Source organism: Neolamprologus brichardi, chromosome 20 (assembly GCF_056152115.1).
Source record: "Neolamprologus brichardi isolate AB-2024 chromosome 20, ASM5615211v1, whole genome shotgun sequence".
Taxonomy (NCBI): Eukaryota; Metazoa; Chordata; class Actinopteri; order Cichliformes; family Cichlidae; genus Neolamprologus; species Neolamprologus brichardi.
The window spans coordinates 7,716,664-7,730,682 of record NC_142123.1 but is presented as its reverse complement, the minus strand read 5'-3'; the positions used below and the strand labels follow the sequence as shown (position 1 = coordinate 7,730,682).

General features: G+C 37.8%; 1 protein-coding gene across 4 annotated transcripts in view; it reads right to left on the bottom strand.

The window, feature by feature from the left end:
• cacna1db (calcium voltage-gated channel subunit alpha1 Db) overlaps window positions 1-14,019 on the bottom strand; it is an 88,844-nt gene that overhangs the window by 32,383 nt on the left and 42,442 nt on the right. For all 4 annotated transcript variants that reach the window (XM_087834088.1, XM_087834090.1, XM_087834087.1 and 1 more), the window contains exons 7-19: window positions 12,939-13,135; window positions 11,324-11,427; window positions 10,811-10,980; window positions 5,733-5,807; window positions 3,503-3,590; window positions 3,301-3,327; window positions 2,829-2,989; window positions 2,518-2,743; window positions 1,403-1,610; window positions 1,067-1,187; window positions 858-972; window positions 674-731; window positions 503-563 (exon numbers count right to left, since the gene is read on the bottom strand). In XM_087834088.1, coding sequence (XP_087690214.1) covers window positions 503-563; window positions 674-731; window positions 858-972; window positions 1,067-1,187; window positions 1,403-1,610; window positions 2,518-2,743; window positions 2,829-2,989; window positions 3,301-3,327; window positions 3,503-3,590; window positions 5,733-5,807; window positions 10,811-10,980; window positions 11,324-11,427; window positions 12,939-13,135 — 1,611 coding nt within the window. The remainder of the gene's footprint in view (window positions 1-502; window positions 564-673; window positions 732-857; window positions 973-1,066; window positions 1,188-1,402; window positions 1,611-2,517; window positions 2,744-2,828; window positions 2,990-3,300; window positions 3,328-3,502; window positions 3,591-5,732; window positions 5,808-10,810; window positions 10,981-11,323; window positions 11,428-12,938; window positions 13,136-14,019) is intronic.

The window sequence follows — 14,019 nt, the reverse complement described above, 5'->3', positions numbered from 1 at the left end:
AAATGTTTCTTTTAATTATTGCGCATTTTGCTATTTTTTCATTGACTATACAATTTATTGCCATGCCTTACGAAGAATTTCAGTTAAAAGATCACTTAAAATTCACATACAAGATTATTTTTAACTGTAAATCCCAGCATACAGAAGATACACTTATGAACTGAAGATTCAAAATCCGGCATTCAACATATAATATATCTACTGCACAATAATATATGTACAAAAATACAGTGTTTATTTAATTGCTTTGATTAACAAATCACCCATCCACTAACTGCTGTGTTGTGTTTGACTTCAAAGTGCTCACAGTGTTAGTTTCCCATGATTCAATTCCCTTATACTGCAAGTAGGTGTTGCCAGCAAACGTCTCTTTTTTCTTCAATGTGTGTATATATATATATATATATATATATATATATATATATATATATATATACACGTGTGTGTGTGTGTGTGTGTGTATACTGTATGTGTATTGCTCAGTTAAAACAAGTCAGTTTACCTGGAGACTCACTGGAAGGATACAACTCTTTGTTTTCCTCTTGCAAGCCCTCCAGCGGCACCTTCATCATTCAGGTTTAAGAGAAATTTTAATAAAATCAGTGCTGCCATTTAACATATGCATGTCTGCAGTTTGATAATATAATGTAAATCTTGATTATTTTTTTTTTACCTTGGCCTCGCCATCTTTGCTTTCTGCTATGTCACATTTCTTATCAGTGCTTGCATCCCTGTTGGGCACAGATGAAACAAGGTCTGATTTACAACGCTTTTTTTTTTTTAAGTGACTGTGACAAAAGACTTTAACCATAAAATCAACACTAGACCTTCAAATATAAAATATTAAACAGCTTCACCTGGTACTATTCTTCCTCTTCTTTGCCTCTTCCTCCTCTTTCTGCGCTGTGTTGAGGCTCTCAGCATCTGCCAGGTTGTCAACGGCGATGGCCAAGAAAACATTTAGCAGGATGTCTGATCATTTGAGTTAAAGAGAAAACACTAAACACCCCGATTAAATACAACTTTTTCACACGGATGTGTGCACACTTCGCAGGCAGTAGGATACAGTTTCCACAAATGAAGAGGATGATGAAGTAAATGCAGACAACCATTCCAGAGGAGGCAGGACCACCGTATGCCATGATGCCATCATACATTACTGTGTTCCAGTCTTCTCCTGTCAAGATCTGGTGAACACAATGTAGAGCAGAGGACGCCAAAATTATTCTGTTTGCCCAGACAATTATTTAAACTGTATTTATTGTCTTACTGCAGACACTTAGATTGGATGTTGTGATTCCTGCAAATTGCACCTCAACAAACAGACGCTTTGACAGATTAGCATTGAATTAGCTCACAGCGAGCTTTAATTTTGACTGAAACAATGAAATCAAACAGATACCTGGAAAACAGTGAGAAGGGCCTGGGGGAAGTTATCAAAAGTGCTTCTTTTAGTCACAGTTTCATCAAAGTTAAACTTTCCCCCAAAAAGCTGCATGCCAAGCAGGGAAAAGATAATGATGAAGAGGAAAAGAAGCAGCAACAGGGATGCGATGGACTTCATGGAGTTGAGGAGAGAGGCCACCAGGTTACTGAGAGATGCCCAGTGACTGAGGAAGAAACAAACAATAAGGCATTATGTCTTGTCAATACGCTCAACTTAGCCACCTGGTATCAGACATGCTGTAGTCAGTTAATATGCTCACGGATGCCTGAATCCTTCGGTTTGTTTGAAATAAGTGTCATCAGCCTTATGTGAAAGATTTACAGTGAGATCTTTCACGTGTTCTCATGTAACAGATCACTTTTGGCAATAGTCGGGGAGAAAGCACTTCCTTATTTTCTGAGCTTCATACAAGTGATACATTTTATGTACAAAATAAAAGGCTTTTTTCTGTCAGTGAGAGATTAAATGTTGCTTACGTTAGTTGCACTCTAAGCTCACGTGTATAAGTCTGAAAACTGAATTTAAAAAAACTACAAACAAATTTTAGAAGCCCATATTTGAATCAAAAGACGGGGTTTTAAACATCTTACGTCCAGAGATCACATGACTTTCTGTTGTTGTTTTTTTTTAAAGATTTAATAGTTTTGTCTTTGCTCTGTGTTAAATAGAACCCTCAGACATTCCCATTGATGGATTACTGGTCATGTCTGTAACAGGCTGTGCCAGTGGAGGTTCGCTGGTCTGATGCCTGTATTAAATAGATTATTATTCATCCATGTATCCATCCTCTTCTGCCTATATTTTTCAGGGTCGCTGGAACCTATATATGGATATATTATAATATATTTAAATGTTTTGTTTTTAAATGTAATTAGGGGACATTTCATAGACCTCATGCACTTTTGAATTCTCGTCTTTTGTGTGACTTTTTTAAATTTGACTTTTTTTTTTTTTTCTTTGACTTATGTTCAGTTCAGCACAAACCTTGTTAATAAAGGTGCTATATAAACATTAGTATTATTAATATTATTGTCATTGTCAGTAGTAGTATTAGTGTGGGAATTGCTCACCGTGTGACTTTGAAGATTCGAAGGAGGCGTACGCAGCGCAATACAGAGATACCCAAAGGAGACATGATCGCTAACTCCACCAGGATGGTCTCTACGATGCCGCCACACACCACGAAACAGTCAAAGCGGTTAAACAGGGATACAAAGTAGGCCTGCAATCCCAAGCTGTACATTTTCACCAGCATCTCCAAGGTGAACAAGGCCAGAAGAACTTTGTTGGCAACATCTGGAGAAAAAAGCGGGATAAAAACAATGCTAAGTCTAAATGCACGTTGTAGGATAGCGTGGAACAAACAGAGCAAAGCACATACCCTGTACTTCAGTCAGCCAGTCTGGCTGGTTGTAGTGCTCAGACGAGATAGTAAGAGTGTTGAGGAACACCAAGATGATGACGAGCCAATAAAAGGTCACCGATTTCACAGCTGCGCGACACTTCCTGCGGCAGAAACGGTTCCATCGACGCCACTGGCGGCTGAAGGCGATCAGTGTCACATGTTTAGGTTTTTGCTTTTTGTATTGCTATTTATTGGATTATTTGATTGGTGAAATACAATAAAAGCAACTTCATTATGATTCCAAAGGGGAAAAAGTTGATTAGGAGGAAAAGAGGGTAGGTTTCAGGTGCATAAACACAATGATTACATTTAGGGGAAAAAAAACACAGATGAAAACATCAGCGGTCTGAACAATTAAAACATGATGCCATAATCAACCATGCAAGATGAGACAAGTCCAGTAAATGATGAACAAAGCTACCATGCAGCACCACAACGGGGTACCAACCTGCACTTTGATTTAGTAATTTTTTGACTGGGGAGAATAAAAAGAAGCAACTTTTAATTAAATGTAACAGCATGTGCAAATGTGCACTCTGCAATCCAATCAAACGAGTTTTAATATTACTGACTGTCAATTACCAGACAGCCTAAGCTGTCAATAAAAATTTAGAGTGAAACGTGTAATGAGTAACATATACAGCACTCACCACAGTGGACCACAGCATGGTGATTTGTCTTCCTCTCCGTTGTGATTGTCTGTGGTCACTGATTCTGTCTCACTTGTGGGTATGCTCGCTGTCATGTCGCACACACACATACAAATACACACACGTAAAGACACGTTAATGGATAAAGTTTATGTTATGTTTATGTCTGTTATGTTATGACTGATTATCTTATTTATATCCATGCATTTTTGATTTGGCTTGGTTCTCGAGTGATCAAATATCCTTCAAAATGAATGTGACTTTTTAAAAAATCTGACAAACAAAGCCCAAATAAACACTCTAATCAGTCGTTACAGTAAAACAATACATTATAATGTTGAGTTCAGATTTCAGCTTGTGATTATTTAGCATGGACTCCATTGATCTCTTTTTTTATTAGGAAGGCCAAGCCAAACCACCAGAATTTCTTTTTTAAAATGAAACAGCAAAATCTGCAAGTGTCAGATAAAAATGCTGGAGTGACTGCCTGACAAAGTTTGACCCATGGATGTTGGAGTTTCACAGTGTGAAACCAGCTGTAATGCTTGTGAGCACTGCAAAAAGATGAAGCTCAAGGTTTTTGCACAGATCTAGTAACAGTGAATACATGCTGCCAGTCCAGAGTCAAACTAAATTTGATAGATTATTATTTATTGGACTGGAACTGGAAATCCATTTTCCATGGTGAGGTTTGAAATACCACTGACTGCAGTGTTCAGATGCATCAATTATTCTTGTCCAGGTATGTCATGCGTATACACATTAGAATTCACATTTACTGTACATGCACAAAATATAGTTGCAATTGAAAACGTGACTCAAAATGATGATGATGATGATGATGATGATGAAGATGCCATTATTATGGTAATGATGATGAGAAAACCATGTGGCAGTTCTAGATAAAATTCTATGTTTCCCCTCAGTCATCATTAAAAAATGGTAAATTATTGTTTATTAAGAGATTAAATTATAATTCATAATGTACACTAATGTGCTAATAATTGGTTTCTACAGTTGCGTATGATAATTATCTGTGTTGTTAGATAACTGTTATATCTTAATGGTTATTGGAAAGTTTAAACTAATGTCTATAACTCTTTGTAAATAAATCAAAGTAATAATTAGATTCTCTTATCACCTATTATAACATAAGCAATGTATTACAATAAAGTTATTTTGTAGAAAAATACACTTAAATCTATTAAAATAAAAATAACTATTAACAATAATAATGAGTAATAACTAATTTATTACTCATTATAATGTATACAAGTATATATTTTTTGCAGTTTTACTTTCATGGTAAACATTAAAATAACTATTTACAAAACTTCAATTTACAATTTATTTTACAACATATAGGTGATGTTGATTATTAGAACTAAATTTTAATAATTTTGTAGCTAAGGTATTTTTCTTCTGACTCAAAATACTGAAAATCTAGTTATAGTATTAACTAACAACATTAATATTAGATAACTATACCCTATACTTACATGGCAATACAGTAAATATGAGCTAAATAAATTTCGCTGACATTTAACACTCACATATTATACATGTAAGTACATTTTGGGGCAACAAAATGCCAACATTTACATTTTAAGTACTTTAAGGGAGCTCATTTTTAGTTATGTTATATATTTTAAAGTTAAGGCTTGTTGGTGCATATACTAATAACATTATTTATTTTCAATGCCATATATTTTTAGAGTTTCACAGGATATTTATCATTTTAAGTGAGGCTTATTGTTGTTATCTTGATGGTTTTATACTTACTAAAGTATGCATTGTGAATTAGGCTTACATTCACATGCGCCCACACACATATGTATGTAAAACAATGTTCAATGTGGTGTGTGGGTGGTATTAGGAATATCAGTGTTACTAATTCTTCAGTTAAATAAAAATATATAATTTTTCTCTAAACTGCTCTAAACGGGTCACACTCCATTTTCTTTTTCCTTTCCTTTCATGTGCTGTAAAATTCAAAATCTTTAAAGCATTTCACTGGAAGTTGGACTGTCCTGTTATGCCAGTGCAGTAATAGAATAACATGTATGTGTTGAAGATGGTAAGGATCAGAAACCGACTAATAAAGGAAAGGGTGTTTAAATACGAGAGCACACACAAAGCATAAGCAAAGCACATGCAGGTGATGAACCGTCCCGGTGAAGATGTGCGGGGAAATTCAGACTTTCAGACACTCGCGCGCACACACATTTACCCTGTGTCTCTGTGGACTGAGTGAACCAGCCAAACTTTCCTTTCTTCTTCTCAGTAAGGTCAGCCAGCGTGACCCCTTGGTGTTATCAACATGCAGATCATACAGCCAGACAGCAGAGGAAGCAGTGAGTCAGTACACAGCACAACAAGAGAGAGAGGAATGTACAGCAAGAGACAGCTGCAATACAAGCTACTGGCACAGCTACCGTGTCCAGAAAAGTATACAGGACATTCTTGAATTATATTTAGTGGATTAACTACTAATAATAATACACTAACTACATTTATTTATGCATGAATTGTGTGTGTAAAAATTAATTCATTATTGCTCCTTGGGAAAAAGTGACTGGCAGTAAGGAGTAAAAAGACCAAATAAGGATGTAGATTTGAAGACAGCAGACCATTTAGAGAGATAACATGATGAACATAAAGGCATAATTATGATATATATCAGCTCATAAATTATGTACTTGTATTAGTATTAATATCAGACATAAATAAGACAGTCAAGGACATTCGTTTTTTAAATGTGTCATCATAAGATTGTCCATGACTATAAAGTGTCCCGCTGAGTACATGAAGCAAAAACAAATGAAACAAAGCAATAAAAATCAATTATCTGTTAGACTGCATGCTGTAACATTAGCTCTGTAAATTCTGGACAGAGTAACTATTTAATACACTGTAACACAATCAACATTAAACACGACTTTGGAAAAGAGTAGAAGAAAGCAGAGAAGAGAACAATTGTGGGTAAAGAGAGAAAATGATGTAAAGAAACGAAGGGAAGAGAAGGGTGAAACAGGTATTAACAGCAGTCTACAGACAGTTTTTAGAAGGCGCACACACACTGCAAGGAAGTAAAGTTAGTGCGTCGTCATCTATAACATCGACAGCAGTGCTAAAAGCAAGGCAACTACTGGTGAACATAAAAACTGACAGGTACATTCGCACTGACTGCTCTGTGAATGGTTACGAGGCACTCTAGCTATAATTCGGGTCAGATGTATTTTCATGTCAGTTACGCCCACATTTTTTTCCCCTGCACATCCAGATGGATTGTGTTATAATTACTAATGACACAAGCTTCAGTCCCAACATTTGTTGCAAAATAACAAAAGAAAAACCCTGAATTCAACACATAATTTTAAATGGCCTTCCCGCTGCGCCATCCGATTTTCATACCAGACAAAAGAAATACTATGATTAAATGAACACACAAAAAAATAAATGTTTAAGGTAGAGAAAACAACTAAGGAAATTCATCTCTCTCTGATGGCAGGATGCTATGTCATATGTAAAATGTAAAATTTCTCCTGTTCATCAACTTTGGACTATTAGATTATTTAATGGCTCATTCGACTTATTCCATATACAGCAAATGTCAGAAACCAGAACTAACTGTTCAAGTTGTTCATACTGGCTTCTCCACCAGTCACAGTACCTAAACACACATGAATACAAATGTCAATCTGCAAATCAAGTTTGCCTTCTTTATTAAAATCTAAGAATTATGCAGATACTACTGCTTTTTCTGAATCTGAAAAACTTACAGCTAAATATTTTTCCAGGGCGTGCCTGTAACGAAAAATATATTTTTGTTACTACTTGTCAGTATTTTTTCTGTGTAATTGCTACTGCAACCAAGTAACATTGTCTGCAAATGTAACCAAATCTAACCAGCAACGTTAAAATCTTGTTTATTACGGCAAATGTGGAGCTGAATTGCATTATGGTTACAGTCCATCCACAATACAGTGGGGCAAAAAAGTATTTAGTCAGCCACCGATTGTGCAAGTTCCCCCACTTAAAATGATGACAGAGGTCAGTAATTTGCACCAGAGGTACACTTCAACTGTGAGAGACAGAATGTGAAAAAAAAAATCCACGAATTCACATGGTAGGATTTGTAAAGAATTTATTTGTAAATCAGGGTGGAAAATAAGTATTTGGTCAATAACAAAAATACAACTCAATATTTTGTAACATAACCTTTGTTGGCAATAACAGAGGTCAAACGTTTACTATAGGTCTTTACCAGGTTTGCACACACAGTAGCTGGTATTTTGGCCCATTCCTCCATGCAGATCTTCTCAAGAGCAGTGATGTTTTGGGGCTGTCGCCGAGCAACACGGACTTTCAACTCCCGCCACAGATTTTCTATGGGGTTGAGGTCTGGAGACTGGCTAGGCCACTCCAGGACTTTCAAATGCTTCTTATGAAGCCACTCCTTTGTTGCCCGGGCGGTGTGTTTTGGATCATTGTCATGTTGGAAGACCCAGCCTCGTTTCATCTTCAAAGTTCTCACTGATGGAAGGAGGTTTTGGCTCAAAATCTCACGATACTTGGCCCCATTCATTCTGTCCTGAACACGGATCAGTCGTCCTGTCCCCTTGGCAGAAAAACAGCCCCATAGCATGATGTTTCCACCCCCATGTTTCACAGTAGGTATGGTGTTCTTGGGATGCAACTCAGTATTCTTCTTCCTCCGAACACGACGAGTTGAGTTTATACCAAAAAGTTCTACTTTGGTTTCATCTGACCACATGACATTCTCCCAATCCTCTGCTGTATCATCCATGTGCTCTCTGGCAAACTTCAGACGGGCCTGGACATGCACTGGCTTCAGCAGCGGAACACGTCTGGCACTGCGGGATTTGATTCCCTGCCGTTGTAGTGTGTTACTGATGGTGACCTTTGTTACTTTGGTCCCAGCTCTCTGCAGGTCATTCACCAGGTCCCCCCGTGTGGTTCTGGGATCTTTGCTCACCGTTCTCATGATCATTTTGACCCCACGGGATGAGATCTTGCGTGGAGCCCCAGATCGAGGGAGATTATCAGTGGTCTTGTATGTCTTCCATTTTCTGATGATTGCTCCCACAGTTGATTTTTTCACACCAAGCTGCTTGCCTATTGTAGATTCACTCTTCCCAGTCTGGTGCAGGTCTACAATTCTTTTCCTGGTGTCCTTCGAAAGCTCTTTGGTCTTGGCCATGGCGGAGTTTGGAGTCTGACTGGTTGAGGCTGTGGACAGGTGTCTTTTATACAGATGATGAGGTCAAACAGGTGCCATTCATACAGGTAACGAGTGGGGGACAGAAAAGCTTCTTACAGAAGACGTTACAGGTCTGTGAGAGCCAGGGATTTTCCTTGTTTGAGGTGACCAAATACTTATTTTCCACCCTGATTTACGAATAAATTCTTTACAAATCCTACCATGTGAATTCATGGATTTTTTTTTCACATTCTGTCTCTCACAGTTGAAGTGTACCTCTGGTGCAAATTACTGACCTCTGTCATCATTTTAAGTGGGGGAACTTGCACAATCGGTGGCTGACTAAATACTTTTTTGCCCCACTGTATGTTGCATTAGATCACATTAGCTGAAATAGTTAAGTTTTTGGAATCCAGATAAAAGTAAAATACAGTATTTATATGCATTTTTATTTACAACCCATATAAACATTGAAATACAGCAAAGAAAAACACACAGCTTTTGCCACGGTATTGAACGTGCAGCGCTGTGAAAATCTGAAGTCACTGAAGACACATCAAAGAAAATTCTAGAGAATTAATTCCACGACACGCAAGTGTGAAAGTGTAGTGCAGCACACAAACTGCACTGCTGCAGTGGTTATGATTTCAAAGATAAAATCCTCCAGCATGTCAAAGATGGGTGTTTATACCACCAGTTGTATATAAATGTGAGGATTAAGTGAACTCTAATATAAGCATTACGTCCATGTAATAAGGATTCCATTACATTTGTTATGGATTAGACTAACGCTGGTGTTTACTCTGACCGGCTGGAGAGACCCATGAATGGTCAAAACTGTTATAAGTGAACGTATCTGAAAAAGTAGGTGGTAATTCAGAGGCTGTGATTCACTGCTGTAGTGATTTAACACTAATTATGTGGAAGATAATATTCAGCGGTTATAAGGCACATAATATGTCTGACTGAGATATTCGTACTGCGCACACAAAGGCAAAAATGTAGGCATTTAACTGTGTCAGAGGTGGAGGTGGATGTTAGGAAGTGTATTGTTGCAGAACACAAAGCAAAGTTTTTCTATTCTAATTTTGTTAAATGAATTATGAGGCTGTCACAGCTTAATCATTCTCTGCTGTGCCATGAATGACTGAGAGCAGCTGAAAACACTGATCTTCCCACATTTGTTACACTAGGCTTTCTTGTCATGATCATGTTGTAAGTCAGCCATCCCCAAAGTCAGGACTGCTGCCGCCCACTTAAGAACCAGAAAATCCCAACAGGCCCATCCATCTTAAATCTAATCAAAACACAAGAGAAAGCGATATATTTCCTTTAAATTTGTGTTCAAAAAACATAAACAACCTTATCAAGATCGATTAATTTGTGTCAGAAAAATTAGTAATATCACAAACTAGCTATTACCAAATTAAATTCGCTTTTTATAGAAATAAATACATGTATATAAAAATTTAACTGTACAAACCTGTGAGTAATCAAACTAATCAATTTCTGTTATTACTGAGGCCTACTTGCAGTACCTTTGCGGCCCACCAGGGGCTTCAGGAGTCATTGTTGTAGGTCATACAGTATGTTTGCAGAAATGTAGGAACTCCCAAAAGATTTACATTCATGTGTTAGATTGCATTCTTGCATTATCATGCAATTTTTAGTGAAATCTTAGATGCTTCAAGCAATCCCTGCCTGAGCTTCCTCATTCTAATTCAGTCCTTGTGCTCCTTGTCAACACAAATAAACAGAAGCAGTCACCCCTCACTTACTGTACTAATCAAATGCCAAGTCAGAAATTATTGCAAGGAAGCAGCTGTCTCAAAACAACATCATGTTCCCACAATGAGCCGCATTCAAGTCAAAGTAAGCAAAGGATCATGAGAACTGCCAGTTAGATGCATAACAGATTGACCGTCTCTCCTTCCTCTTGTAACAGTTTTAGTGGCAAAGAAATGTGCAGCATTATCTCAGGGCAGAAGAAGTTAAGGCTTTGTAAGTCACAGTTCTGTTTGCATTCTTTGTTTGCCTGCTGGACAAGAGTAGAGAGAAAAAAACATTAAATCCAGGTAACTCACGGTTACGCTTGCCCTCCTCATCTCCCTCCTCCTCGTTCTCAGGGTCGATGTCCTCTGCCTGGGTGATCCAGTCCAAGTAGCCCTTCAGGTCTTCTTCTAACTGCTGCTTCTCACGCAGCTTCTGGAAATCACCTCGAGCCTTGGCCTTTTCTCGCTCTTTGGAGAACTCTCTATAGAGGGGAAAGCATAATGTCAAACGTGGGTCACCGTAACACTGTACAGCATGGCAGCGCTCTGCAGTCTTAAAACTAAGGCTGCACTAAAACTGATAACTTAATAACCTCATCAAACAATTTCTTATCGTTTGTTAAAATGTGCAGGGTTAAACTTATTTGTGGAATTCACATTTTTATATTATTACCAAAATGAGCAAAATACCCCATCTATGAATATGTTTTATAGATATAATTACACGCATACTGTAAATTGCATGTTCCTTTCAAGTAGACTCTCAGCACCCACAACAGGGCATTTTATTAAAACAACAATTCAAAACAGAAACATGAAACATACCCACTCAACACACCCAAAACCAGGTTAAGAACAAAGAAGGATCCAAAGATGACGAGGCTGACAAAGTAGACCCACGGCAGCTCAAAGCCCATTGCATCATTCATCTACACAGAAAGAGATAATAGGAACATTTAACTGAATTAACTCTAAATGCAGACATGGCAATGTTATTCTTACAGCTTACATAGATTAAATTATTCGAAATAAAAACTGAATTATAATTTTAAAAAAATCATTAACTCATGGAGGTGCAAAGCCCACAGCATCCCTTGAGCAGGAAAGAGGTTTGTCACTCAACTACAGCTAAAACTGCAGCAGCAAGGGTGACCACTAGAGGGAACCATGTGAGAGACAACTGGGTCAGTTATGAATGACAGTGAGTACTTGTATTAGTGTTAGTAATGAGGCTGTGCCAAATGACCGCACTAAATCCAACGTGCCTCTTAACTGAGCTGCTGGCAACACCAGGACCTAAAAGTTTGCCCTTTTTTCATAATCACATTTCACACAGCTCTCATTATAGTAGGCACTTTTATTTGCTCAGTGTAAATGTTTACAGTTTACACTTCTATTTTGATAGTCATTTTCCCGTTAAAGAAAATAATCCCACTGATGTGCCTGCCCCCAGCCGCAGAACCGCCCACCCCGAAGAAACATTTATACTTATTATATATATATATATATATATATATATATATATATATATATATATATATATATACTGATTATATCAGTACGAAAGGCTCAAGGTCAGTTTTAATTTATACATCTGCGTATCTATCCTGCCATGATCTCTTTTTCCATCTTTTAGGTTTGCTGAATCTCCTTCCTTCCACCACTTTAACAGCAGTATTAGCATGGGATTGCCATGGTAACACATACATGCATGAAAGTGTGTGGGACAGAGAGAGAGAGTCTGAGAAGACGAACGAGAAGGAGGTGAAAAGGTTCATTATTTCATAGATGAGGGTCTCCATCAATAAAAGGGCGTGGGCGTATTGTGAGGAAAACTCATCATCAGTGCTGAGTATTTTGGGTAATTAAAAGCTGTTGGTGATTTGTGTTAATATGAAGCCGGGTGTTTCAGGTTAGCCTTTAAAAATGGGTTACACACTCTAGCTGTGAAAACTTTTTTAGAAAATAACAACAACAACAAAAAATCACATAAAGCATGGATTTGCAAAACAGAGAGAAAAAAACTGAAAGGCTTAAATGTTTGCTTGGAAAAGTGTTGTTGGGGTCAAACCTGCATGAAAAATCATGGTTCTGAATGGTGTCTTACTGCTTTTGTCACATTTGTAACTAATGTTCCATTGTGTTCTTTATTTATGTCTGAATGATTCATAGGTCAGCATTAAGTAGCTTAAAAAACACAAATAATTCTACTGAAAATAGCCAGGTACAAAGAGTGGACTGAATAATGACTGGAAAAGCAGCCAGTATCCAAAGTCAACATCCTACACCATGAGAAATCCTGGACAACTATTGCTCAAGACCACTTAAAAAATTGCAAGAAAGTCTGGCTCCCTGGAAACAACATATAAATAAATGCAGGGTGGCTCAAGACTTTTGCACAGCACTATATTTTCAAGTAGCATTGTAAATTTGGGTTTACCCAGTAGAGAACGTCAGTCCAGCCTTCCATGGTGATGCACTGGAACACAGTGAGCATGGCAAACAAAAAGTTGTCAAAGTTGGTGATGCCATTGTTGGGGCCTTGCCAGCCTTCCCGGCAAACTGTACCATTGAGAAGGCAATGACGCCCATGCCCTGATATTGCACATGGCGCCGGCTCTTCCTCTGCGAGGGCACCTGGAGATACAAAGACAAACAGGTAAATCAACATGGAAACAACATGCAAGTGACTTTAGATCATCCAGGCAAAACTTGTTCAATTATTTGTCACATCATTTCACGTATGTTCTTTGTCCACGTTTAAATCTCATGTTGCATCTTCCTTCTTAGTGTGTTATAATCTATCTATTTTTGAGAATGTGGAGTTTTTTTCCTCCAGCAGTTCCCCATCACTGTATTTTCTTTGATTCTGACATTATGATTGGATTATTACTTCATGCAAAGATAATAATAAAGTTAAGTTTAAGCTATATCCATGATAAAATGGGTATCAGGAATCCATAGAGCCATTCATGCATTCCTCTGCGTCACACTTTAAAATTGCACTGTTCAGTATTCTGACATTATTCCATCATCATAGGAGCAATGCAGAAAGTTATGCTATACACTGACATTAATTACAGTTTGCCCCAGCACCCAACGCTTACAGTTCACTCACTGTAGATTAGCCCACATGTTAAACTTTCCACCTTTTTAATCAAATAACCACACTGCTTCTACACACACAAATCCAAACAGGTGGCCTCTTCCTTTTTTGGATGCATGTCCCTCTGACCTATCCAAAAACCTAAAAAAAACACATGCTAAATGCTATTTTTCAGGGCTGGTGAACACACAGTGGCTTTGATTAAAGCGAGATTCAATCCTGCTCTGTCGTGACCTCTCGACTTTACCCTGCTGTGCTTCTCCTGAAGTCACCAGGCAAACAGAACAGATGAAAGCGAGAAAGGGAGAGAAAGAAGGCGAGATTACGTTAAAGGTGAATGAGAGGGAGAGTGACACGCCACGATAACAGTTGTCGTAATGCAGCAAATCCCTGTTACTTAAGCTGCTTCAATCCC